The sequence below is a fragment of the Grammomys surdaster genome, unplaced genomic scaffold (assembly GCF_004785775.1).
Source record: "Grammomys surdaster isolate TR1022 unplaced genomic scaffold, NIH_TR_1.0 126219, whole genome shotgun sequence".
Classification (NCBI taxonomy): Eukaryota; Metazoa; Chordata; class Mammalia; order Rodentia; family Muridae; genus Grammomys; species Grammomys surdaster.
In genome coordinates this window covers 6,843,098-6,870,915 of record NW_021621022.1, presented here as the reverse complement: position 1 = coordinate 6,870,915, position 27,818 = coordinate 6,843,098, and the positions used below count along the sequence as shown (strand labels likewise).

At 44.3% G+C, this 27,818-nt stretch overlaps 1 protein-coding gene across 1 annotated transcript in view; it reads left to right on the top strand.

Moving 5' to 3' along the window:
• The window catches only part of Dock5 (dedicator of cytokinesis 5), a 173,754-nt gene that overhangs the window by 50,713 nt on the left and 95,223 nt on the right, over positions 1–27,818 (top strand). Inside the window, exons 3-5 of the mRNA XM_028758729.1 lie at positions 12,336–12,376; positions 18,206–18,261; positions 20,406–20,502. Of these exons, the coding sequence (XP_028614562.1) occupies positions 12,336–12,376; positions 18,206–18,261; positions 20,406–20,502 (194 nt within the window). The remainder of the gene's footprint in view (positions 1–12,335; positions 12,377–18,205; positions 18,262–20,405; positions 20,503–27,818) is intronic.

Genomic DNA, 27,818 nt, shown 5'->3' with positions numbered 1-27,818 from the left:
GCAGGTGAGGTAAGAGACTGTGACATGCTGAGAAGCACTCCCGATCTCCTGCCCTCTGCAGCTGCACAGGGATTTGGTTATTGCATACGTTTTTGTTCTTAACCTGAAACAGAAGCATTATTAAGATAGAACTCAAACGCCACACAGTTTGCCCACACAGTCTAGGATCCTGTGGTTGTTTACTAAGCGTACTATACAGGGACTTGGTCAACTGTCAATCACCATCTTCTTCCATTACCCCCATCTCTACCACTTATCAGCTATTTGCCTGACTCTAGGCAAACACATACCTGCTTTCTGCTTCTGTGAGTATGTTTGTGCTGGACTTTTATAGTAACACAGCCAAACAGTGTGTGGTGCTTTGTGGCTGACTTCTTCTGATCAGTTTAGTGTTTTCAGGGTTCGTGCACATTGTAACAAGCATCAATACTTCATTTCCTTTTCATTCCGTTGCGTGGACATGCCACAGCTCATCCATGCATCATCAGGTGGCTATTGGAGCTGTTTAGATCTTTCAACCAGGATGCTGCTGTAAACATCCACGGGCCAGTTTTGCATCGATGTGTGTTTATTTCCCTTAGGTAGACGTGAGAAGTCATGACCGCTCCGTTGTTCTATTCTGACTCTGTATTTGAATGTTTGAGCCGCTCCAAGGTGGCTTAATCTTTGATGAGAGAGCTGCTCTCGATTGTCCCTTGGATCTTGTGACCACCCTGACCCCAGCTTAATTTGTTACTTAAAGATGAAAGAAGGAAGTGAGTTGATAGAGAGGCGGTATACTGCTTCTTGTTTGTAGTTCCCGAGAATTGTTTGCCTTCAGAGACTGTCAGAGAAGAGAATGCTAGCTGAAGCCAGTGCCCCTTGTCCCTCTTCCTTGGCACCGGTCTGTCTGTTGGTGCTGCCGCCTTGCTTCTTAAACCCTGGAAGGTATTTGGCACCAAGACATGTATCCTCCCCATGAATGTTCTTTTCTGCCCCAGATCCGTGAGCATGTGGACACTGGGCACTTCAGCTACAGTCACCTTGTTTTTTAGCCATGCCTACTTCACACCTACCATTTGCCCAGTGCATTTAAGCACAGGAGATGGTACCTCTGCTCAAATGAGTGATAACCAACCAGCTGCTTCCTCCCGTAGGGTTTGCTTAGAAAGACAAGACAAGAAAGTAAATAAAAAATAACCAGACACTTACTATGGGGAGAACAAGGCAATGTTGCTGAGTCCACAGAGGGAGGAGACCAATGGAAGACTATGTTAGATTAGGTAGTTCACACTTATCTGAGTTAACTGTCCCTGGACAAGGCTGTCTTGGATGTTCCGGTGACTCATTGACTTGGAAGTGATCAATTAGAGAGTGGTGCATTGAAAAATACGAATATTGCATTATAAGCGTAAGGTGTCGGCATCTAGTCACCACAGAGTGTTTCTTTCCTGTGATTAATCGAATGCTACTACACATGGCTTCAAGCCCAGGACCTGCTACTTCTGGCACTGGCTTTCTGTGCCGAGCTCATATCCACTGATGGACTATTTATTGGTTCTGTAAATCATTCGTGTGCTCATGAGCGTGGGTGGCTGATGTTAGTAGGGACCCTGAGATCACCAAGTGAGATAACATCTCAAAGGTGTTCTGAGCTCTGAGAGGCAGGCGAAGAGTACAGCTCTGTATTCAGAGTAAGTTTGAAAGACTCAGAGGCTAACACAAATATTTGGACAGGAATTAGGGACAATGAGCAGCCCTGGACTGTTGGAAGGAGTAAGAAGCATGGACATTCGAGGCTTCCCTTTCTTTACATGTTACTCTTGTATGGAACAAGGCCAGTGTGACTCCACCCATTCCCATATGCAGGCTGAGCGTTCCTTATGCAGGCTTAGCATCCCTTATGCTAATGCTTGATGCTCATATGCAGAATGCTTAGAAGCAGAGGACTGTGGTTTAATTTTTTTGGAGGGTTTATATATATTGCATACATATCATAAAACATTCTGGGAACCCAAGTGAGAACACAAATTCATTTATGTGTCATATACACCTGTTACACAAAACCTGAAGATAATTACTTCTTTTTTGTGTACCTACCTTTTGACTGGAACCTGTCACATGGTCTGGAGTGGAATTTTTTACTTAGGACTTCATTCTAGATTCCAACAAGTTTTGAACTTTAGAGCCTTGCATTTTGGATTTTTAAAGGGATGTTCAACCTGTGCAATAAAAAGCACACACACACGCACACACACACACACACACACACAACCACACAAACCCTTACTAAGCACTCCAAATTTACGAGATGAGAGGTGCACTAGGATCTTCCATGTATTTGTAAAACGTCTGTCGCCATCTTAGTCAAGATCCTGGGAGGTTTGTTTTAATTCTTAATCCATACTGTCACTGTGACCTCGTTATAGAAACAACTGTCTTTCCAAACGTAAATGGCAGTGAGCCCAGCAGCTCGGAATCTGATGACAGGCTCTACGTGCTGACTCTGAGCACTAGCTTGGGAAGCAGGTCGAGCTTTATGGTGTTTTGATGAGGATACGCGCATGGTCACTTCCCACATCTGCTTGACCTTTACCTTCAGTGCAGCTTGTCATCAGTCACACCTCTGGGAACATTCTTTCCTGAGCTGTGTTTTTATAAAAGCTGTGTGTGGTAGTAGGAGTGTGTTTAGGAGAGACCTTAATTAGATGTTATAGCCACTGAAATGTCTCCTCTCAGATTGAACGTGTATGTGTGTGTATGTGTGTGTGTGTATACATGTTCATGTGACAATGTATGTGTATGTGCGTGCGCGTGCAAGCGCACATGTGTGTATGTGTGTGTGTGTATACATGTTCATGTGACAATGTATGTGGTATGTGTGTGTGGAGGGTATACTTGCATGCATACATTTGAAAAGAAGCCAACCTCTGTCATTCCTCAGAAGCTACCCACTTTTGTTGAGACAGGATTTCCTACTGGGATCTGAGACTAACCAGATAGGCTGGCTAGGTACCTTCTGTCCTCTCCTCCCAGTGTTGAGAGTTTAAGGGTACACTGCCGCAGCCAGCACTTCACATGGATGCTGGGGGCAAACTCAGGTTCTCATGCTTGTGTGGCAAGGACTTCACTAACTGAGCTGTCCCCCAGCCTTCAGATGAAGCCTTCTACAACAGAAAATGCCTTCTCATATTTTTTCTTAATATGCTCCTGAAATACATCCTAACATGTTATTTGGACACAGGCATCTGTCCAACCTTCTGATGGAGGATTTACAACTCTTTCCTGAGAAGTACCCTTGTTCCATTAGCCACCATGCACTAGGACTTGGCATTGACCCATTTGGGCAGTTGCCTGTGCATCTTCAGAGACAAGAGAACCTGGAAACAAAGAAGTTTCTGGAATGCCCCAAAGGGATGCTCCCAGCAGCATCCGTCCAGCTGATTTTGCTCTCCAGGGATGTTGCCTAGATCAAGGGATGGGAAAGAGGCATGGAGTAGTAGGACAAGCTCCTTGTACCCTGCCTGAGCCTCTGATTGCTGGGCCATTCACTTTTTTAAAAACTAATGTGTAAATAGCAGTCCCCAGACTACCCTGGACCAAGATTCACTTAAGGATTAAAGACATGGAAATCAGAGTGAGCAAGTCGATCCATCTGGAAAAGTTCTGTGATGGCCCCCAAGGCAAGGCATGTCCCTTTTCTGGCACTGGGCACATTTGAATATGTCACCTCTTGACTGTTCACAGTGACTTGGCCCTCCTTCTGGAGGTATCGTGACATCTGAAGCAGATCTCTCTGCTTGTCTGTGGAGTTATTTTTAGTAGAAAATAGAGATTTCTGATTTCTGTTACTATCTATTCTGACTAAGCAGGAAAAAAAATCATCTTGGTGTTTGTAGCCAGAGTTAGAGTTTATACTGGAATGGCTTTAAAAGCAAGGGTGCATGTGACTGTGAGCTTATTGAATAACGGCTTTTAAGAGATTGAAGCTTCATTGCATTATATTGGTAGTAACTTCCAGAGCTCAGATGTGTTCTGCTCTTGAGGGAGCAAGGCCTTGTGGCTGCTCCACCCAGTCTCCCTTTACAATTGTGTGGCTTGTAGGTACAGACTTTATTTCACACACCTTCCAATATTCTAACCGAGGCCAAAAAGACTGTGTGTTGTGGTTAACATAGTCACCAAATGTTTCCTGAGTGTCTGATGTATGCCAGGCTCAGCAAACAAGAATCCTCTTTAACTTTAAAATAAATGTTGAAGAGGCTAAAGAGATGGCTCAGTGGTTTAAAACACTTTACTGCTTTTCCAGAGGACCCAAGTTTGGTTCCCAGTACTCACACCAGGTGGCTTCACAAACGTAACTGCAGCTACAAGGGAACTAATGCCTCTGGCCTTTCTCGGCCCCTATACTCAACATTTATAGACCTACATGCAGACACAACACATATATAATTAAAAATGGTAGGGCTGGAGAGATGGCTCAGAGGTTAAGAGCACTGACTGCTCTTCCAGAAGTCCTGAGTTCAATTCCCAGCAACCACATGGTGGCTCACAACCATCTATAATGGGATCAGATGCCCTCTTCTGGTTGTGTCAGGACCAGCAACAGTGTACTCATATACATAAAATAAATAATTTTTAAAAATGATAAAAAGTAAAAGTTAAGTGACAATAATCAGAATCCATTGTATCTATGCATGAAATTGTCAAAACAAATTTAATTAACTAAAAAATTAATTTAAAATTTAATAAAAAAAAAAGAAAGAAAGAAAGTTGAAGCTGGGTATGACAGTGCATGCCTATAACTCCAGGAAGCTGAAGCAGGACACTTAGGAGTTCAGGGTTATCCTAGGCTACATAGCCAGTTTGAAGCCAGCCTGAGCTACATGATGCTCTGTCTCAAAACCAAAATGGGATTAAAGTAGAAAGCTATACTGTTTCTTGATCAGATAGTATGCATATTTCTCATGCTGATCAGGCCCAGGACTAAGGTCGCCTCATCTGAAAGACTGAGTTCTCAGTGTCCAGTTTGCTGTCCTCACCGCAAAGCCATGGCAGCAGCTTGATGCAAGGGCAAAACAGACAAACAAATAAATAAACAGCCCTGTGTTTCTCTATGCAGATTGCTTATTTATTTTTATGTAGTGAAGCTGTTAGCTTTCAGATGCTCTGAGTCTTTCAAACTCCAGCTTCTGTGGTCAGCGTTGCTTATCAAAGGGCTGATGGATTTATCCCGAGCAAAGAAGTAACAGAATGGAGTTGACATCCAGTATCTTTACATCCTTTGACTTTTTTTTTTTAACCTTGCATCTTATTTGTGAAAGCCCTGTGCCTTTCAATGTGAACAGCTGAGGCTCAGGGTTCTGGGAGGCAGCAGGGATGCTCCCCACGGATGAAGGTGGACCACTGTCCTCTGTAATGAGGGATTTCATACTGAGACTTTCTCCATCCTGTGAGGGCTGGCACCCAGCTGGCTCAGGATCCCCAGAGGTTCTTCAGGGCATCTGTTTTGAAGGGTAGCTCATTGGGTTCTGGCCCTGGAAACTGATAGGTTTACCTGGTCCACAGGGGTGCAACCTTTGACTCTGGCCTAATTAAGCTAGCAGGCCTGAGACAGTTAAAGGAAAAACAACAGGATTTAGCACCTGCTCCTCCTCTGTGGCTGCTGACTCCACTCTGCCCCATGTGTCAGGTGGACGCTATAAACAGCCGCTCCCTCCCTGTTCCTGGCTTTTCATTTCTGAGCGGATAAACATAATTTATTGATCTTTTATATGTTCCTGAGCAGGAGAGCATGTTTATCTTGTGATGGCAAAGTAAAAGGTGCTTGTGTGGAACATTCTGTAAGTCACACATTGAACCATATTTCATTGCCTGGAAAGTCTTCAGCATTCCCCAGTAATTGCCTGAGTCCGGAGCACATTCATAGCACGCTCTTGTGAACTAGAGTCTCCAGTGAGGTCCATTAAAGGGCCCTTTGTATTTGGTTACTTGTTTATGGATCTGTTTCCTTCCTCCTTAAAGATGATGTCTGATAAATCCACTTCAAGAAGTGTTTTATGTATAATGAATGAACGGTCACATAAGCAGTATAAACGTCAGCCCTGATGGGTCTCCTCAGAGAGTTCCAACCAGGCATTCCCTCATCTGCTGAAGTCAGCCTTCCTCACATATGCTTTTATTCCTTCACTTGAAGCCCTGCTTGAAGTTTTATTTCTGTGTAACTGAATTCTTTTGTTTTTCTTCCTTTGCATTATGAAGTAAGAACTAGGGTAGAGAAACACTCCATGACTTGGCTTCCTAGCATGCTGATTGAATAAATGGGTTGCAGGAGGTCGGCACTGGAACGTCTAGGACTAGTACAAACTCATTCAAAATCAATTTGGAAGCATACCAGGAGTAATTAGGATGGATAATGTTGTTGATGAGATACAAGACAAAAGGACAGCCATGGAGAAAGGCTTCTTATTTTTTTTGTACCTGACTCAAACTCATTTTAGTGACAATGCCAAATAAAAGTTCTAGGCCATGTATGAGTGATATTCTGTTAGAGGTGATTAGTTTATAAAGTAGTTCTCACTTGATAATTTTTTCTTCCTTTCTCTCTCCTCAGTTAAAGACATCAGATATCAGGGCAAAATTTCTATGCTGTAACATGCACCTAGATACACAGTAGAATACAGTTATATGCTGTAACATGCACCTAGACACACAGTAGAACGCTTCTTATTAGATGACAAAGCCTGTATACCTCACCCCAAAGTGTCCTGAGCGTCTTTCTTACATACAATACCCCAGGGATTGGCCACTGTTCTTATCTCATTACCAAGTATTAGTTTTACCTGCTAGTCAACCCTATGTTATCTATGTCAATTGTTTGGATTCTTTCACTCATTCATAAAGTTATGTGTAGGTAACTTTGTTGTCTTATTGAGTAGTACTCATTACAGAAACATGCCATGATTTGTTCCCTCAAACATCACTTTGCCTTTCATTGAGTTCCACCTTAAGCTTAAAAGAATTAAAGCATCAGTAAACATTCCTGTAAAGCATTCTTGCAAGTATAACTTCCCATTTGTCTTGAGTAAATACCTAAGCCTAGGAGTATTGCTAAGTCGTGGGATGTGTGTAACTGTAGAAGAAATTATCAGCATGGTAAGAGAATTGTTAGAGTTGGGGGTTTATACTGTTGTGATAAGACTCCATGACCCAAAGCAACTTGGGGAGGGAAGGGTTTATTTCATCTTCTGTTAAGGCACCACAGTCCATTATAGAAGAAAGGTCGGTATAGGAACTCAAGACAGAGACTTGGAGGCAGGAACTGGTGTAGAGGCCATGAAGACCACTGTTTACAGGACTGTGCAGCCTCTTTTCTTATATAATTTGGAACCACCTGCCCAAGGGTGGTGCCACCCACCGTGAGCTAGGCTCACCCTCAGGAAAATATCACATGGGCTTGCCCACAGGCCAATCTTACAGAGATTTTTTTCATTTAAGATTCTCTTTTCTCAGCTATGTCTAGATTTGTGTCAGATTGACAAAACCAACAAGCACTTGGGCCCAGTTACTCCTAGATTTTGCTAACTGTGGGCACAATCAATCTCTTTGACCATAGTCATTCTAGTGGGCAAACGGTGCTATCCAATTGTATCATTTAAAATGAAAGGTATAATTACATAAAACTCACTGTATTTAAGATGTAATTCAATAAGCTTTGACAAGTGTATATCATCAGGAAATACAAGAATTAGTCTCTTTGTCTTAGTTACTATTTTATTGCTGTGATCAGGTATCTTTGCCAAGGCAACTTATCCAGGGATGGGGAACCATTGAATTGGGGACTTGCTTATAATTTAAATGGGTAAGTCCATGATCATCATGACAGGATGTGTGGCAGCAGGCAGGCATGGCACTGGAGCAGTGGCTGAGATCTCACATCTTATCCACAAGTTGGAGAGGAAGAGAAAGGGTCATAGAGACACAGACAGAGACAGTGACAGACAGACACATACACACATACACAGACCGAGACTGACTGGCCCTGGCACGGGCTTTTGAAACCTTGAAACACTGTCAGTGACACACTTCCTCCTACAAGACCATGCCTCCTAATCGCCCAAACAGTCAACCAACTACAAACCCAAACATTCAAACTCATGAGCTATGGGGCCATGCTTATTCAAACCTCCACGCTGTCTTAGGAGCCTGCACACTGTCTCAACTCCCTCTTTAGGCACCTCCACCCTATCACAATAGACTTGTTACCTGCTGTTTTTGTTTTACTTTTGCCTGGCTTGCCAGGAGTTATCCATATTTTTGTCAGTTGTAAATTGTACCAGCCATAAAGATATTTAACTTTAAATGTTTAAAAAGTTTTAAATTATATTTAATTTGTATGTGTGTGTGTGTGTATGTATGTATGTGTGCGCGCGCATGCGCACGCATGTGTCTGTCTGTCTGCCCGCCTGCCTGCCTCTCTATTTGTATAAGCATGCATGTGTCCCAGCATGCATGTGTCCCAGCATGTATGTGGAGGTAAGAGTCCAAAATGCCATAGTGTGTTCCCTCCTTCCATCATTCTATTGATTGAACTGAGGTCGTCAGGCTTGTTCGCAGGCACCCGTAACTTATTTTTACTAGTCCATAATGAAAACCAGCAGTTCCTTCTAACTCCTCCTCATCTCAGTGGAGTCTCACTTCTTTCTGAACTCTTTCTAGTCTTTTATCCAACTAAGAATTGGCATTTCCATCTTTCTGTTAGCCAGCCTCTTGCTGTGGAAGACTGCAACCTAGCCTTCACATCTGCCTCAGTAATTCTATGTATAGCTGATTTTCACTTATGTTGATAACCCAGTATAGGCCCTTTGTAACTGTTCATTTCTGACACATGTTGTTTGGGTTATTGTACCTGTGTGGTTCCGGTGGTAAAAGACAGGGTCCTGGTCACATTTCTTGTCCAGAGTTAATCCCTCTTATCTCGATCCTCTCTGGGCTGACCTCTGTTTCCTATCCTGGTATTTGACAGAAATGTTTCCCCTCAGGTACATGGCCAGCTATTAAATGATGATCAGCATTATGATGCTACTCGGGCTCTGAGCTGCCGTGCCGTTCTGACCCCACTGACTTCCCCTTCCCCAGTGCACATGGCCAGGGTTCCACGTCATACCTGTAGGATTCAGTTGCTCAGGGAGGGAAGCCTATGGGTCAGGGTCTGCTGCCTGTGCCTTCTACCACTCTCCAAGGCTTTCCCTGTTTAAATCTTCCTGTACCATAGGATAACACTATGTACCATTTGCATAAGCCCAGGAGCCGAACACCCTTTCTTCCTCCATGCTTGCCCATTGCTGGTGAAGCCATGAGTAGTTCAAACTGTTTCTAAATATAGTCTCGGTCTTCTCATCACTTCCCGTTTTCAGTGTACCCACCAGTCTCCCGCTTCTGCGCCTCACCTCCCTTGTCTGTTCCTGTATAGCAGCCACAATGCTATTTTTTTTTTCACAAGATGTGTCGGCATTTAAGCACCTTTCTCCCCTCCAGTCTTTACCATGGTACTAAGGCTAAAGCTCAGATTTCACACAGTCTGTGGTGCTTTTGCCTGGGGTGACACTTTCACTGATGCATTAGTGTCACCAGGGATTCTTTGAGAAGCTCTAATTCTGAGCTTGATGAAGAATATTTGGGGAGGTGACCCAGGCCTCAGGAAGTTACCCTAGCTGCTCAGGAACCAAGTAAAATAAGTTTCCCTGATGAGTCTAATGAGTACCCAGGATGGTGACCAACACTCCTGTCTGACCCTCCTGGTGCCACCTCCCAGTCACCCTCTCTCACTTTGAGCTCTTTCTGTCTTTGGGCAGAATTCTTGCCTCATGGTCTTCTCATTAGATTGGCTTCTGTCTGCAAGTTTTTTCCTAGTCATTTTCCCTCCTGGTTCCTTTTAGTTTCTTAGACTGATCTGCCTTTGATCATCTTATCAAGTCAAATACACATGTCCCCAGACACTGCACACGTGACTCTGAGTGCATGCTCTTAGTACTGTGTTCTCAGCTCAGCTCATATGCCATCTACGTGACAACAACCCTTCTTCTCCACAGTTAATATTTCTGGAACTACCACAGAGGGAGAAGAACCAGGTAGGGACACTGTTAGGTTGAAGCCAGAAAATACACAGCAGCATCCTCTGGACGGGTGAATGAAATGGGTCGATGGTAGACTCCTGACCGATGAAGATTACCTACAGCTAGATAAAGTGAGCCAACTTGCCTGTGGAATTAGCAGCTTTGATAGTTTCCAATGAGAGGAGATGCTTTTATCCTGGATTGGGGCAGTCCCCAAGACACTGAAATGACTTCTTACCCCAGAAGTGCTACCCATTTTGCCATGGTGGCTGTAACTTATTTTTTGGAGACTCATTTCACTAAAATGTAGCTAAGACTCCCTCTCTGGCCCTTTGCTCTCATTGTAATTACATAATTTAGGAACAAACTTGCCATTTCATTCTCCCTGTTCTCTGCTTGAGACTACAGACTACTTCCTGATACACTCGTCACTGCCTCTTTGCATCCCAGTGTGCACTGAAGGTTAACTGCAAACTGTCTTAAATTATGGTTTTATAGTAAATGTTGAGGGTTAATAGGAAAACTGTTCTTGTTTGTATTGCAACCCAGTTTTATAATATAGGACTCTCTAACAACTATGCACTGTGGTCATAGCCTTTGGAGTTATCAGCAATCAGTAGTTGCATTCTTAGAGCTCTGACAGTTATCAATACCTTCAGACTCCCTCCTAGCTGTAGACTAAGTGCTTACCATGCCTACTGCCAAAGAAAGTGAGTATTCACTTGGACAAGTCCAGAATCATAATTTTGTGAATTTTTTTCTAGTAGTTATATAGACACTATGATTCTAGAGACAAGGATATATGGAAATGGTCTCCCCACCCCCAGATGGCAGGTTTAGGAAGCATAATTTTGTGGTGAACAGCTGTGTAGAACGCCATTTACAGGCATGCAAGTTCCATTCTCCTGGGTAAGCGGGCCAGTCTGTCTTGTGACTTCTTGGTTTTGTAGAGCCTGAAAAGTGAAAACTGCCTCACCTGCTCTTTCTCAGTGTGGCCTTCAGCTCTGAATTGATCCAGGGTGATGTCAAAGCCAGCCATTTGCCCCAAACCGTTTTCATATCTTAGTAGAATCAAGAGTACAGAGGGACGTAGACCCTTGAGTCATGGGAGAAATGGTCAGTGTATTCCAGCTTAACTTGATTTCCCGCACATTGGCTTCCTAAAGTGAGACCAGTGTTTTCTCAGCTGCATACCGTGATGCAGACTATAATTCCATACCAAAGCCCTACCCCTTCATCCCCTCTAAAAATTCCTTAATTTTTTAGTTTCACTGATAATTTAAAATTTGTGAAAGCACTACTCAATCTGCCCCCAAAGAGATGAACCCAATTCTCTACTTGTAACAGGTAAAAACAGAGTAGGGGACTGTTTTCTGATTGATCTTACATAACAAGCATGGGACAGCTCTAGAGGCCTACTGGCAGATGCCTGCAATTCCAACTATAGATTGCGTCTATTCACTGTCTACTTACACGATTCTATTTACAGTAGGCTTCCTGAGGCAAGATAGTCACTGAGCATACTGACGCCTTAGGTGGGCGTGGCTTAAAAACAACCATGTGTTGTCATTTTTAATATAAAATACTTGTTTATGGACACCTTAGGTTGTATACTCCGTGATAAATGAGAAAATGTCCATATATAAATACCTTAATGAAACTTTATGGAAGAATTAAAGCTTGGGGTGGTGCCTAGTGCCGAATTGTCATCTTGGCACGTGGGAGGCTCAGGCCAGGTGCTCCCTGAGAGCAACAGGTGTTCCTAACTGCTGAGTCATCTCCCAGCCCCCTCTGTGCAGATTTTAAAGTCTTGTAGTTAATAAGAGAATACAGCTGTAAAATACATCTTCGCTGTGTAAGAAATGGGATGGTTCATAGTCTAAGGCAGTGGTTCTGTCTTCCTGATGCTGAGACCCTTTAATGAGAAACATGAGACAGTTTCTCATGTTGTGGTGACTCCCACCATAAAATTATTTCCATTGCTACTTCGTAACTGTAATGTTACTGTTGTAAATCGTAATATAAATGTGTATGTTTTCCTGTGGCCTTATGCAACCCCTGCGAAAGGGTCCCGAAGGACTTGTGACCCACAGGTTGAGAACCACTGCTCTAGGTTTCATTGACCGTGATCTCTTGGTTTCTAACTCAGGATTGCTGAGAGAACATGTGAGTGTTGCTGCTGTCTTTTTGTCCTCCCAGAAAATGTAAAATGCTTTCTCTTCTCCCCTCTCACCCCCACAGGTTGGTACAGAGGATATGCTCTCCAGAACAAATCTAAAAAGGTATGCATATTGTTCAGTTTCTTTCTTCCCTTGACTGCCCACTAGTTCTATGTTGTGCTGTGGGATACCTTTATCTACTGTCTCTAGACCTGGCTTGCTTTCTTTTCAATGACTCTTCCTTTGAGCTGAAATCAAATACTTGGGCCCCAGTGTCCAAGAGCAATATTGTAACTTCATGGATGTGTTTCCCAGCAGCTAACTCAAGAAGGTTACATGCTGTCTACCCTTGAACCTGAATAAGGCAGCAGGACAGTAACAGTGTCCTAGGGACCTCCGTCAGGGAGGAAGGAGCAGGACCCACTTCTCCCTGTGTCCTTTACTTCCAATCATACCCTGTCAGAACTGAAGTGTGCCCCACTCATCCCATCAAACCAGAGTGGTGACTTCACACTACAAGGCCCATGGAGTAACTGTTTTAGTAGATTTTAACCAATGTGTAACAGAAAAACAAAGCTGAAAAATAGACGCTTGTGACACATTTACTTTGGACATTTATGTTTATCTAGTTTGTGATTTTTATTGCCTTTTTTTTTTGTATAGTACTGGACTATAACTGAGTTTGTTATGATTCACCACGGGCAGAGTTGGGGAAAGTACTGGCCTGGACACTTTGCGTTCACAGTGTCAGGGCAGCTCATCATCAAACTAAAGAATGCTTCATGGCTGTGTTAATGTGCCCCTGGGTTTGCTGTGGACCCCGTGTCAGCACTTTTGCTTTGATGGTGATGTGGGGCCTCGGAGTGTGCCAGCACTTTCCTTTTGCCAAAACAGTGCTGATAGGGCTTTATTATTTCACAGTTAGCTGGAGTGCCAATAGCAGAGGGTGAGAAAAACTTGAATTTATCAGGGCAGAAAGGGTAGAAAAATTCACGGTTCTTACTCTTTGACCACACTGCAAGCCAGACGTAGGTCCATGCAGGTTGGCCAGTGAAACCCCTCAGATCTCAGAAGAACATGGAGCCTTCAAACCCCTGCCTACTAGCTAGAGGTCACAGAAACCCAAGAGGAGTATGGCTGAAGTTGATGACTCTTCAGGCTTAGTGTTTGCACACTTGTGTACACACACACACACACACACACACACACACACACACACGTTATTCTCTTTGATGATCTCATAATCTAACCTAAGAACATTTGCAGTCCCTGCAGGTGCCGAGTCCCCCCTGGGGTGTTCCTGCCATGCCATAGTGGCTGAGCTTTTCTGTCCACAGTCAGAGGCCTGTGCCACATGCCATTTCCAAATGAGTTGTTTTGCTTCTTCTTTTGCTGACTTCAGCATCCCTAGTGTTTCAGTAGCTATCAGTGTAGCAGTCAGATGTCTGTCATGATGAGGGTATCATCGGGCTAGATTGAAGGCCGGGGTGGGGGGGCAGAGCAGAGCTGGTGCCCAGCACGCCCACTCCTGCTGTGTGTGGGTTTACCCCGTCACTAGTTATTTTTACTCGCAGTTGTAGATGCTGGTTTTTTTTTTTTTCTTCTTCAGAAAACAGTCAGAGTTAATGACTGGGCTGGCTAAATGGCTCAGCAGGTGAAAGTACTTGTCTCACACCCAATGACCTGTGAGTTCAGTCCTGGGGATCTATCTCACACTGGGAGGATAGAACCAACCTCTGAAAGTTGTCTTCTGACCTCCACCAGAGTTCTGTGCCCCACCCCTATTCCCCACAAGTTAACAACTTTGTGCTCTGAGTTTGTGAGCAGCAAAGACCACCCAGGTCACTTCATCCTCAGACATTTCCTCTTTTAATTTAATATGCAAAAAAAATGAACAGAGAACTTTTTCAGACAAATCCTAAGAAACATCAAGAACAGCTGGGGGGAAGGGCTAGAGGGGCACACCTGTCATCCCAGCTACTTAACAGATTGAGGCAAGTTTGAGGCCAACCTGAGTAACTTAGTGATATCCTGTCTCCAAATTATTTGAATGGTAGACACTACCTAGCATACAAGAGGCCCGGAGTTTGATCTTACCACCATCACCATTACAATAACAACAACAACAGAACCAACTACCAAACCAAATAGGTACTGTTAAAACATGTCTCAAGACCTTCACCCTACATAAGGATTTGTTCCAGCGTGGAAGACCTTGGCTTCTGAGGCATTCTGTGCTTTCCAGTATGTCTGCATCCCTCTGGCTAGTGGCGCCTGCCACCACTAGTTGGAATACTATGTTCCAGCGAGTCTGATTGGAATACTAAATGGTCCAGTTAGCATCACCTGAGCCATGTGTGTCTGTCATATTCCTGGGATTTTTGTTTGTTTTGTTCTTAATTAAAATGTTCTTTAAAACCTGTAAGCTTAAAAACCTCACCTTCTGGAGAAAGCTATTTCAGTAAGAGCTCCTCTGTCCTTTGTTAAAGAAAAACAGGAGCCCAGGTGTGATGGCCCACACCTTAAATCTCAGCACTCAGGAGACGGAGGCAGGTGGATCTCTGAGTGTGAGGCCAGCCTGGTCTGTAGAGCTAATTCCAGGACAACCAGGACTACACAGAGAAACCCTGCCTTGGGCAGGGTGGGGAGACATGAATAATTTGAGTGTACATTGATGAGTTTTGATTTTTTTTTAACTAAATTATCTTGCCGTGCGGAGATCTAAGAAACAAAGATGTAATTAAAGGCATCAGCCTTGAATTTTGCTGGGTTTGTGACACCCCTTCGTTATGAGACGCAGCCTGATAGAAATGCTATCCTGTGCTGGTCCCTCCTTTTCCTGCCTTAAGGGAAGAGCTATCTGAAAGGCCTATTGTTTTCATGGAAATTATTGGTGTCATTTGTAAGCCAACCTAGCCATTTGGAGCCGTGATAAAAGGAAGCTGGTGGCCTTACAAACTGAAGCCTGGAGCCTTGAAGAAATTCATCCTTAATCCTGGCAAGATCGAGGTGCAGCGACAGCATAACATGGGGAAAATAATGAGCTGAAATAAAATAGAAGCATTTTATTCTAGTGAGTAGGTTGCATTGAGCAAGGAAAGGCAGAACTGAGAGATGGGCTGCAGATCGGAAAAGCGAGACCCAGGTTGGCTCTGGCCTTAGGAGAGAAACCAGATGATTGTAAATGGCCGAATGCCACCACGACACAATGATGCTGCAGATGACAGCACAGAGGGATGACAAAACACATGAGCTCTGGATGTCAACACCTTCATGCCTGAGTAGAGTGTCTGCAGTGGTCAGCATCAGGCCGAGTCATCATTGGCTTATGAGTACCTCTGGCTTGGCTGGCTCCCAGGGATTAGCAGGGACCAGTCACCAGACTAGGAATTCAGCAGGGTTTTTTTTTTTTCCCCAGAATTTTTCTTTGGATTAGGCGTGTTACATTTGGGGGTTTTGTTTGAGAGAGACAAAGAATACCCAGGTCATTTAGTTCATAGCCCTTCCCTTTCTTAATATGTAAAACAATGAATAGAAAATTCTCTTAGATAATCATATGAATCATCCAGAACAGCTGGGCCCAGCAGTGCACACCTGTCATCCGAGCTACTTCAGAGACCAAGGAAAGTTCAGTTAAAACCTCCCACATCTTAAACACGGTTCTGTCTCAGAGCTACACGCCTAGCCTCAGCAATGTCATATCCATTTATGTTGTGTCTATGCACGTGTGCGTGTGCACATGCACACTCATGTGCCATAGCCCGAAGGTGGAGGTCAGAGGACAACTTGGAGGAATCAATTCTCTCCTTCCACCATGTGGGTCCTGGGGTTCAAACTCAGGTTGTCAGACCTGGCAGCAAAAATGTTTACCCACTGAGCCAGCTTGTTAGCCCATAACTACTACTCCTACCCAACCCTTTTCATGAATTCTTCACTCTTTGATTGTGAAAGACTAGGTGACATAAAATTTACTGTTATATTCATGTATGCACATGCATGGCTGTGGAAGCCAGAGTGTATGGCCTCAGTATGTGTTTTTTAGATGTCATCCACCATGGTGTATTCTGAGACAAGTTCTCTCAGTCTCCTGGAACTCACTGCTCCAGCTAGGTGGGCTGGCCATCAAGCCCTGCCTCCCTAGCTCTGAGATGACCAGCTTGACCATCATGTGCAGATTTATGTGAGGGCTGGGATTATACTCAGGTCCTCATGTTGGTTACCAAGCAACCTGTCTCTCTAGCTCCAGTTTCATACATTATATAGGCACCGAGGTACCACTGTACCCCATGAATAGAGGCAAGCATTATGTGTCAATGAAGGGGTTTTTTTAATTAAAAATATGACTGCTTCCAGATAATTTCAATAGGAAGAAGGCATTTAAAAGCCATCAATTAGACATCTTAAAGCTGAGAATAAAAAACATAGAGGTATTACACATGAAAGTTCTGTAATTGGGCAGATACTTAAATGGGCAAGGTGGTGGGCAAGCATTCAATCATGGATGATTGACTAAGCATTTCGAAAACAAATACAGCCAAATACACGAAAACCCCTTGTAACAGTGTCTGATATGTGAAGGTGATGGGTATTTATTCTTACTCTCTCCCTGTCATCATCAGAGCTGTTCCTCTGTCAGGTATCAACAGTGGCCTCATGGCTTCAGAGTAACGTTGAATTTGTGTTTGTTTGATTGTTGCTTGATCAATCTCTCTGTATCCTAATCACTCTGTATCCTTTGCATCTGAAGAAACTCAAGGTCACCGTATCTGTGTGTGGTGTTAGTCTCATCAATAGAGAGACCTGACAGTGCCTTCTCACTAATGTGTCACCCTGACTGGCTGAAGAGATGGGGCCTTTGCTTCTGCCTAAAGCAGTTGCAGGATCCCCTTTGTCATCGCCCTGCCGAGATCAGCTTAATCCCTAATGTTCTGGCCATTAGATTTTTTTATTGGCAAAGGAAGAAAAAGGAGAAAGTATTGTGTAGACAAATTCGGTACATGAAACTGGCCACAGGAGCAGCTCCTGTCTGAGTTCACTGGTTCCTTGTCCTATTGAGGATGACAGAGTGCATGCACATTTTCAACTATGGTCCTGTGGATTATGGGCTACCTCCACTACCACCTGTGTTGTCAGCAATCCTTGGCATGTAATGTCCACCGAGAGCATGCCAGCCTTTTTGTGAGCAAGGCTAGGAGTAATCGAGCCCAGATACCAGCTGGTTCATCTACTCTGAAACTACTCTAAAGCAAAACCCAGCATCTCCTTCGCTATGTGGCTTCATGAGAGCATTGCACAATGAGGCACGAACTTTTGGTATTCAAGAGAACGCATGTGGACGGTTCCTGCCTACTGAGAAATCTCTTCCTTCCGGCAGCTCTCTGGTTCCCACCCAGTGGTTTTCAGCCCTTCCCTGGGACTTTTTTTGTACTTTCTCTAGTGAGCAGTGTCATCATACTGCTATAGAAATGCCTCTTGGGGTGATAAAGTGGAAAACCAATGGAGACTATGCAATGATGAAATGGTCAGGTAGCTAAAAATACTGTGCAGTTGGTCTTCAGTGAAGGTACTGACAAGTATTACTGTAGGAAGTTAAAGTGTGAGCCGCTCACTCACCATGCAAGGCACCTTAACGGATGCACCGTGGCACGTGGGCTCTGCATAGATTCTAGGTCCTCGGTGTTATGCTCCTTGCCATTGTTGGGTCTTCGAGCTGATGGTGCATTTGAACTCTTTATTTTCAAAACATCCTGTGCATCCTGAGCCCAAATCTTAATTTCTGCTGTTTTCAGTGTTTCCATCCTTCCTCCGGGGGAACGTAGTTGGTCATTATAAGTGACACCCTGCCAACTCAGTTGGGAATTTCCTTTTGTCAAGGTGTTCAAAGCCCACCTTTCAGTATTCATGCTCCTGACTGGTTTTAATGTCTGTATAATGAGAGTTTTCTCTCCATAGGGCATTTTTCCTGAAACATACATCCATTTGAAGGAGGCAACCGTGGAAGATGGAGGGTAAGTTCCCATCTAGGAAGACCACTAAAGTGATGGAGATGTAAGATGACCATGAAAGAATGGCCTACACCCATTGATGTCTTTCTCCTCTCATTGGTTTCACTTGCCTCATAGAATTCCCCCTCTGCCTTCTCTTTCCAGACTTGTTCCTCCTTCACACTCTTCCCCAGAATAGAAAAGACAGCAGTGATGAACTCTGAGGGCTTTCCCCTCGGAGTTGCTAATTACTCACTGGGTATATGAGTGTGAGTCCATGTGGACATCTAGGGAGGCAGGACGTCAGTCTGTCCCCTTCAGCTCTGAACCTTGGATACATCATGTATTTGCTAGTATACCTTGGAAATTTTACAGCTTCCTGGAGGAAGACACTGACGATGGGCTTGGTGTGAGGTGCCAGCGGTGCGTGGGAACTGCTGTATAGACAACATCCATTCAGTCTGAGCACTCATTTCTTGTCTGTGTCGTTTTTCCTGCAAAGCACGGACTCTGTGGTGCCTGAGAAAAACAACACTGAAAACAGGAAAAAGAATTAGGAAGTAGAGCTCGATCCCATGGCTGGTGCCAGAGAGGCTGTCCCAGAATCCTGGAACCTCTGAACTAGAGGAACGTTACTGAGAAGTTCCAAAGCCCCCACATTTTAAGACAAGAAGTAGAGATGTGGTGACGTTCTCACGGGTCTTCCACAGTAGACCCAGTACATTGAACATTCTCCTCCACCTCCTCCAGGAATCCTCTTCCCAGTGGGCCATTTCTGGGCAGCCACAGAGTGTCCCTTGTAAAGGCAAAGTAGAAGTCCTGCTCTGACTGGTTCTGCCAGATGAAAGGCGGGAGGCCCAGTTTACTCTGTTACTGAGTCAGCAAATACAGATGTTCCTGAGCTTGTGATTACATCATTATAAACTCTCCAGCGTTGAAAATTTCACAAGCCAGTGTCATAGGCAAGCCCATCATTTTACGCAATTAATATATGCTAATAAGAAAGGACAACAAGAAATGCATTTATTTCACCTAAATTATGAAACATAGCCTAGCCCGGCCACCTCCAGTATTCTCAGAACATTTACATCAACTGACAGTTGTGCAGAATCATCTAACACGAGGTCTACCGGAGGATAGAGTAGTGCGTATCTCATGTAGTGGGTTCAACACTGTGCTGAAAGTAAAAAGCCAGTATCTGTGAGTATGCACATCACAGTCATCTTCAGGTTACAAAATCAACCCCCCGCCCCCAAGTCAGGGACTGCTTGCAGTTTTCCATAGCTAGCATGTAAGAAATGTTTCACGAGTCACTTTTTTTGTTTGTTTGTTTTGTTTTTTCGAGACAGGGTTTCCCTGTATAGCCCTGGCTGTCCTGGAACTCACTCTGTAGACCAGGCTGGGTTCGAACTCAGAAATACGCCTGCCTCTGCCCGCCAAGTGCTGGGATTAAAGGCGTGCGCCACCACCGCCTGGCTCACGAGTCACGTTTGCCTTCATATATCGTCTTACTCTACTTGAAGCTCACATCCAGCTATGTATGTTTGCACTGTCTCTTGGTGGTCCTATGGCTCTCCCCTGTGTGCTTGCATGTCCTGGCTAACTTTTTCCTACTGATAAATGTAGGAATATGGTGGGAGGGATTTATGTGAGTAAGCACAGTTCCGCCTCATATGAGTGAGGATGTTGGTTTGTCTCCATTTGCCGTGCCGGGGAGCAGTAGATGAGAAGAAACCCCCATTCTTTCTAGAGGAGGGCATGGATCAGTCCTCAGGTGACTGGGTGAAGTCATGTGCCACTTACCTCTCTACAGAGTGAAGCAACTGCCAGATGGAACCAGCTAATAACCTGGCATGGTCATTGGCACTTTCAGAGAATCAACAGGAGGAAGTAGAGTCTAGGCTTAGCCTGTGCCATGCAGAAACTTAGTTTGTAGACTGTGTTGCTTTCAGTTCCTTGCTTTATTATTTTTTTTTTTTTTTTTGCTCATGTTTAGCTGTGTTAAGTTCTCTAAAGTAGATGCCCCCCTAAAGTAGACGCAGAGGCCGATTAGTTTATTTCAAACCACAGCTGCCGTGTTCCTGCACTGGATTGTCAAGAGTATGGTGGTCAGGAAAGGCAGCTCCTATCATGTGCAGTAAAGTGTGCACCCTTTTGGTTCCCTGTAGGCAGCATGAGACCGTGATTCCTGGAGAGTTGCCCCTGGTTCAGGAGCTCACGAACACGCTACGAGAATGGGCCGTCATCTGGCGCAAGCTCTATGTGGTAAGTTTTCCCTGGGGCTCCCCTGGTGGTGGCTCTGGGTGTCATTTCTGGATGCTCAGTCTGATTGTTGGGCTGCAGAGCCATCTTCTGCATTGAGTTGAGTGAGCCTTCCCTGGAGCCCTCAATGCTGGAAGCCAGCTGATTCTCATTTCCCCAGAGTTGGGCCACTGATGATGGGATTGTGGAGGGAAGTGAGTGTGATCATTTAGTCTTCTGTATGTGAATGTGATCAAAAGTGAGTTATAGCTTCCAATATTTGCCCAGGCCTTTTTGGGTACCTCAAACCATGAAGCCTCACAACATTGCTATGAGGAAGATGTAGTTATGACTATTAATATTCTAACAGGAAGCTGAGGCACTTGCTGTTAGCATCTTCATGTATGCCACACACACAAAAAAAAGACATTTATAAACACCTCAGCTCCTGAGGGGCATTCTCAACCATGACCAGTGGGTCTTAAGACTCAGGGCCATATATAGTGTTAGGCTGAGATCTGGCTTATCTCAGTATTCTCTGTTCTCACGCTGGTTTGCCCTCAGAATGCTAATACAAATGCTAGTTCACTTGGAAATCACATAGGCACCAGAACATCCTCTGCGTGACCCCCATCATCATTTGTGCATTTACAACCAGGAGCTTGTGGTTTAAACATAATCTGCCCCTTCTGAAGTTGATGTTAGAAGTTTATCCATTGTAGGACATTAAGAAGATGTAGACCAGGACCAAGAGATGGCTCATCAAGTAAAGGCACTTGCGTCCATGCCTAGAAACCTGAGTTGGGTCCTCTGGACCCACGTGATAGGAAGAGAGAACCAACTTCTATACGTTGTCCTCTGACCCCCACGTATACATTTGGAAAATCTTCAAAGAGTGGAAATTTAATCTACTTGTAGTGTTTAGAGAAGACCTGAGAGGGGGGTAGCTAGGATGCTAGAAGAATATTAATGTGTAGGCTCATTTGGAATACCAGTTGCTTCATAGGAAGAGGGAGACCAGAAGACACATATACATACTGTGTGTCTCAGCAAGAAGGCCATTGTCACATTAGCTCCTCAGGTTTGCTCTAAAACCTAAAACCGAGGCAAAAGGCATCTCTTCTTTAAACATACCCACCCTGTTGTGCAAGGACTAGAGGCTGGGCCTCCCAGCATTTAGCAGCATCAGACTAAAAATGACTATTTTGCAAATGCACAAGATGTTCAAAGTTCATTGCCAGCATAGTGGTCTCTCCTTCGGTCTAGGAAGCTCTTTCCTTAACCCTGAAACCCACAGACCATTTTCTAATGTTGCTTCACTGGAGAGATTGTAGGTGAGCACCAGTAGGTCTCACCTATGTAGGAGACTTCCAGGCTTCTGTGGGTGACCAGGAAATCATGTGGTAAGCAAAATGTATTCTCAAATTTGATGTGTAAATGAGCCCATGACATTGTAGGCTAGAGAGCTGCACCCAGCAGCCATTACCTTTTCTTTATGTGCTCAGTCTTACAAAGTCACAGAGATATCCCCATTCTTGTTCCTGTGTAGTGAGGCAGTAACCAACCTCATTCCAGCATCAGCAGTAAGAGTTCAGGGCTGTGTATTCCAGGATGAGTCATAGCCTTAGCAATCACCAGCCCTTTGTGTGGACAGCATGCCGTATTTCTGTCTTACCCACCCTTCAAAGCCTCATTTGTGTCCTTTCCTCTTCATGATGTATTCTCTAAACAAACTCACCCTTAATGTTCTCTTCTTGACCTCCCAAACACTTAGATGCTGCATGCATCGTCTGGCCCTTGGGACACTGCCCATATTGGAGGTGATCTTTTGATCTCTTCAGACTTGGTTGATGAGAGCACTAACTCTGAGCCCCTAAATCATGCACTCTGGGAGGGGAAGGATACAGCTGTCGTCCCTGTGGCCACCATTGATCAACTTGTACTTATGTTGAGAGCACTCTGGTTCCAGTTAATTGATTGTTGAGTGGTGGATATAGCAGTGTTGGTGGGTAAGAAATGGCGCGGGCATGGGTTTGTTCCTTAATGTTCTTTCTGGAAGTTGTTAAGTGGAGAAATGAATCAGGTAAGTACAGGCTGAGTGTTCTGCACGGTCTGTGTTCTGATGTTGTAATGAAATACCTACATCATAGTCCTGGAGGCTCAAGGGTCTGACCGTGGAAGTGGGCTTAACCCCAAGTGGGTACCTTGTGGTAGATTGTCTAGCAGGAGCTGTGTGAAAGGATGCTTCACACGGCATGACAAGAAAGCAGAGCATGGAGCACATTGTTTGCATGAGAACCCTCTCATGATAACTAATGTGGGTGATGCTTCCAGTACTCCCTTGCCAATTTCCATTCCTTAGGATCCCATCACCTCTGAACGTCACCATACTGGAGGCTAGCTGCTCCAGCACGTGACCCTAACTGTATCACAGGCAAACCATAGGTATTCCTAATCGAAAATTCAAGTACCCAAAATGCTCAAAACTCCGAAGTGTTTTGAGCACATTCATGATAACACATGTGGAAAAGTCTACCCCATCCCTGATCTCATCTGTGAAGCTTTCTGTCTGTATAAAAATCCATCTTGAGGCTGCTGTAGAAGGCACAGACAAATTTTATACTTAGACTTAAGTGCCATCCTTAAGAAGTATCATTTGGTTTATCTAAATATTTCTTTAAAATATTGAGAAAAAAAAAAACCCTTCTTAGCCCAAGCATTTTGAATTGGCGGTTCTTACCCTGTACTGTGGAAGGAGTTTTTGTTGCTGTTTGTGCCGTACGTAGGTACTGTATGAAGAAAGGCCTATCTATGCTCTCTCTAATAGACAACTTCACTGCTCACCTTTGTCACTATATCCTCTCTGAATGTACAAGTCATCAAGACTAGTTTTCTAAGGAAAAGAACTAAGATGGGGCTAGGAGTGTATAGCTCAGTGGTTGAGTGCTTGTCTGGTGTGCTCAGGGTCCTGTACCCAGACAGACAGACAGACACACACACTCGTGAACACACACACATGTTCACACAAACATGCACACACACATGTGCACACAGATAAACATACACAGAAAGAGAGAGAGAAGAGGGGGTAAGAATGAGGAAATAGGTCCTGAGTACTTGTGCCCAGCCCCACCCCCAGTAGTTGCAGGGCAATGAAGTGATAAGTACTTTTTAGCATTTTCTTTGTGACCCCCCCTTCCTCTTCCCCCCCCAATTTAATAGCAGGATTGAGTTTTTAAATGCAAAGCCTAGTGAATTGATTGATTTTTTTTAATTCCCTCTCAGAGGACAGTACATTTTTTTTTCATCTTAGACATCTGAGGAGATAGCTGCTACTGATTGGCTGTGAAAGGTGTTGATGGTGGGTGGAGCTTTGTCATTGTCTAGGCTAAGGCCTGATTGTGCTCTTGATACCTGCTTATCCACTAAAGAGTGGTCCACATAGAAAGAATTTGTTGTTAATCACCTCCATCCCCCTTCCCCATGCCCCTTTCCCAATGCCTTGACAATTCACCTCAGGCAAAATTTCTGATTTTCTTTCTCATGTTAAAGTAACAAACTTCAAATACGGTGTTTCACTGGGAAGTATTAAAAGGGAAAGAAACCCTCGAATCTTAATCTTGTTTCCAAATCTGTCTTCCCGGATGTACGTCTTACCATTTGTTTTGGATTCTGCCCATGTATTCCTTTACCTATGTAAACATAAATTTGGGCTCTGCCAGCATACATTACTACATTAACACGCCCATCTCTTTCTTCCCGTAGATGAGTTTTTTAGTTCTTGATTCTAGCTAGGGATTATACTCAGGCCTCTGTGTACATTAGGCAAGATCACTACCATCAAATCACATCTGCAGGAATTCCATTCACAAATTTTGAACAGGTATTCTGAGTGACCTTCTTCTGTTATTCTTCTATTCTTCTGTTAACCACCTCTAGGGTGCCCTAGAAACTGTATGTCTCTAAATATGCTTCCTGGTTCTGTTCTTTTCTATCTAATTTCATTAGAAATGTACATTTCGAGGCAGTGTATTCTAGAAAGATAAATACAATCAACTAACCAATTTAAGCCTAGCCCTGAGTTGCTGGATTATTCAAGAAAGAAAAGATGTTTTTCTCCTGGTTTTGGCAATAGTATAGAGTAAAATCATCAGATATATGTCACAGTAGGGAGGAAGACTGTCTACCCCGAGGAGAAGGGAGGCTTGCTTGGGAGACTGTCCACACTGAGGAGAGGGGACCTCTCACCCAGAGTGGAAAGAGGAGAGGCTGCATGTCCCCCAGAGCTTCCTTCATGGAACGTCTCTTCTCCAGAGAGTATTGTTAGTGATTTTATTTCAGCTGTCTTTTCTGGTGGGTGTTGAGTTTATTCTATGGGCTGGAAACAAGCTATAGGAGTCAGACACTGACGTGGGAAGGGGCGTGTCCACTGCATGCCCTGCCCTAACTAACTCGTAAGCGAGTCATCTAGAGTCTCCAAACTTCTGGAGGTGACACAGAAAAGTGACACAGAAATCATTCCCTTTCTGACTGTGTATTTTCATATCCGAGCTTCCCAAAGCTATGAGAACATGGAAAGGAACTGTGGCTACAGAGTCATTCTGCATGCAGATAATCAGTCAAGGCCTCCACCGGTGGAGACCTGTGGTGGTTGATACTGCCCCAGTTGGAAGCAGTAGCCACAGTGGATGCCCTCCCACTGGACAACCTTGACTCAGAGCTGCCCTGTCTCCCAGCTGTGGCTGCCAGGAATACGGGAGCTGCTTTCTGTGTGCCACTCTTATCCAAGGCCGCTGCCTTTCTCTCCTGTAATCATCTTGGGCAGAGTGGCCTTGAGTGCATGGGGATACTGTAGATATCAAGCTACTGTAGATAGCAAGCCTTCTTGGTTGATGTTCAAGTCCAGGAGGCACAGATGTTTCCAGCATGTAGAGTGCACATTCACAGCAGTTCCCTGGGAAGCTTAGTCTACAGAACCGCCCCTTGGTCAGAGCCAGTCACTGGGTGTTTCCAGGTCTTGATCAGGGAGGTCACTTGGTGATGGGCCAAGGCAGTAGACACTGGGGCTGGACAGACCAAGCAGTTCTTAGAGGGCTCTCTCCCTCACTGAATTTTTTTTTTTTTTTTACATTCAGAAAGAAATCTACAAACCTAATAATAGCCACTGAACACAAACAGCTCTTTAATAGAAATGAGCATAAATTTGGAAGACTGGTATCAGATCTTTCAGCTTAAGAAAAGTCCTTGATCTCCCCGGTTCTCATCTCCTCCCCTAAAATTGACATTAGATATTATGTGAGTCTTGAACATTCACTTGTTCACCCAAGCTGGTCCATGGGATTTCAACATCACCTTTCGTGCTGTTCCAGCGTGCCAAGAATCGTGAGTATAGAAAGGCATCTCCATCATACTGTGGCACTTGCCAAAGAACACTAAAATTTGTCTGTCTATCCAGTTGTGGCCCTTGCTTGCAGCTTGAGACTGAAGGGACAGAGATTATGCAGTGGCTGGCTCCATTTCAGCCTTGTCATGTCTTAATCCCTCCAGATAGGTGGATTTACACTTTCCATCTCTTCTCTGCTGCCTGAGATTTGTGTTCCCCAGCTGAGACAGGACCAGGGATCCCTGGCCTCTTCCCTTTCAGTTGCACCCTCCCCTCTCCCCACTTCCGTATGAGTCCCCCTACTATGTGGTCAGACTTAGACATGGCATATCTGTATGAGACCCAACTTAACAATTATCTATACTCAGTTAGTTTTGCACCCCAGAAAAGTCTCAAGCTCCTGATCTTCCTGCCTCAGCCTCTTGAATGCTTGGACTATAGGTATGTACCACCGCACCTGATGAGTTACACATTTTTTTTAAAGGTTTGCCTTTTATTTTCAAAGGTGTGTGCTCATGTATATGTGTGGACACGTGAATGTGAAAGCATGTGGAGATCAGAGGCTGTGATCCACCCAAGCTGGAGTCACAGGGGGTGGTAATGGGACTCTTGACATAGGTGCTAGGAACTGAATTAGGATCTTCTGCAAGAGCTGGGTCTGCTGAGCCATCTGTCTAGCCTTTACTTTTTGAATATAAACAGCCATACATTTCAAGTCATGGGGATGATATTCTCTCAATTGAAAGTCACCAACCCAGACTGTATTGTGGTAACAGTGGGGCAAATGTTTTTGAATACAGGACTGTTCAGGAAGCCTGAGAAATTTGATTATCATAAGCAAACCATTCACCATCTTTCTCAGTGAGGCACCACCCAGAGCCTGTCCCCTCTTCTTGCTGGAAGTCCAGTAAAGTTTTTGTGAGGTAGTCGGCTCTTTCTATAAGTTTTGGAGCTGGAATATACTCCTGCTTCCTCATGAAAGGGAAGAGCCCGGCGACAAGAGTAGTTAATACACACCATGGAATCAGGGAGTTTAATTATTAACATGTATTCCTAAGAAAAACTGATCTTCAATTCAAAGTTGCTCCAAAATAAACCCTTGTACCTGCTTTAGTTTGAGAGGATTGTGGAATAGAGAGGTGGGGTAGGGAAGGTGTAGGGTACACTGAGTCACTCTTTCTTCCTGTTGCCACACCCATGGCTGGCTGTACATCCAGGTAGATGAAAGCTGCCTCTGAGCAGTCAGTCATCGACGGGCTGCCACAGCATGCTCTAAAGTACAGTTTAACTGGCCTCCTTTGGTCTGCTGCTGAAACAGATTTCCTCTTCAGGCAGGACATGTGATCTCTAAATTACAAGCTCTGCTTCCATATGGCTTTGTCAAGAAACAGGATGTGACATGGAGATGCTGGAATGTCTTCCTTAAAAATCAAACCTGTGCCAGGCAGGCAAAGCTTTTCCAAGGTGGGAAGAGGAAGTAAGGATGAGTAGAAGCCATAGCTGGATCACCAGCTGTCACTCATTCTGGACCCAGGAATTAATGGCTACGCAGAAGAGACTTCTGAGATTATTGCAAAGCTCCATCCTCAGGGAGCATTTGTATAATTCCTACTGAGTTTGTGGAGAACAAGGCAAAGAAGTGAGACAGCCATAAGCAGCCAATCAGGAAGTTGTTTTTGTAGGATTAATTGAGTTGAACAGCACTGTCATAGACTGGAAGATGTCTTGGGGATCTTTGCCCAAAGTCACATAGCAAATTAATGATAGAATTAGAAACAGAAGCCAAGTTCCCATATGGTCCCCGTTTTCTTCTAAATCATAAAACCCATGGAAGAGGAGGGAGAAGAAGTAAGTACAATCTTCTTCTTCTTCTTCTTCTTCTTCTTCTTCTTCTTCTTCTTCTTCTTCTTCTTCTTCTCCTTCTCCTTCTCCTTCTCCTTCTCCTTCTCCTTCTCCT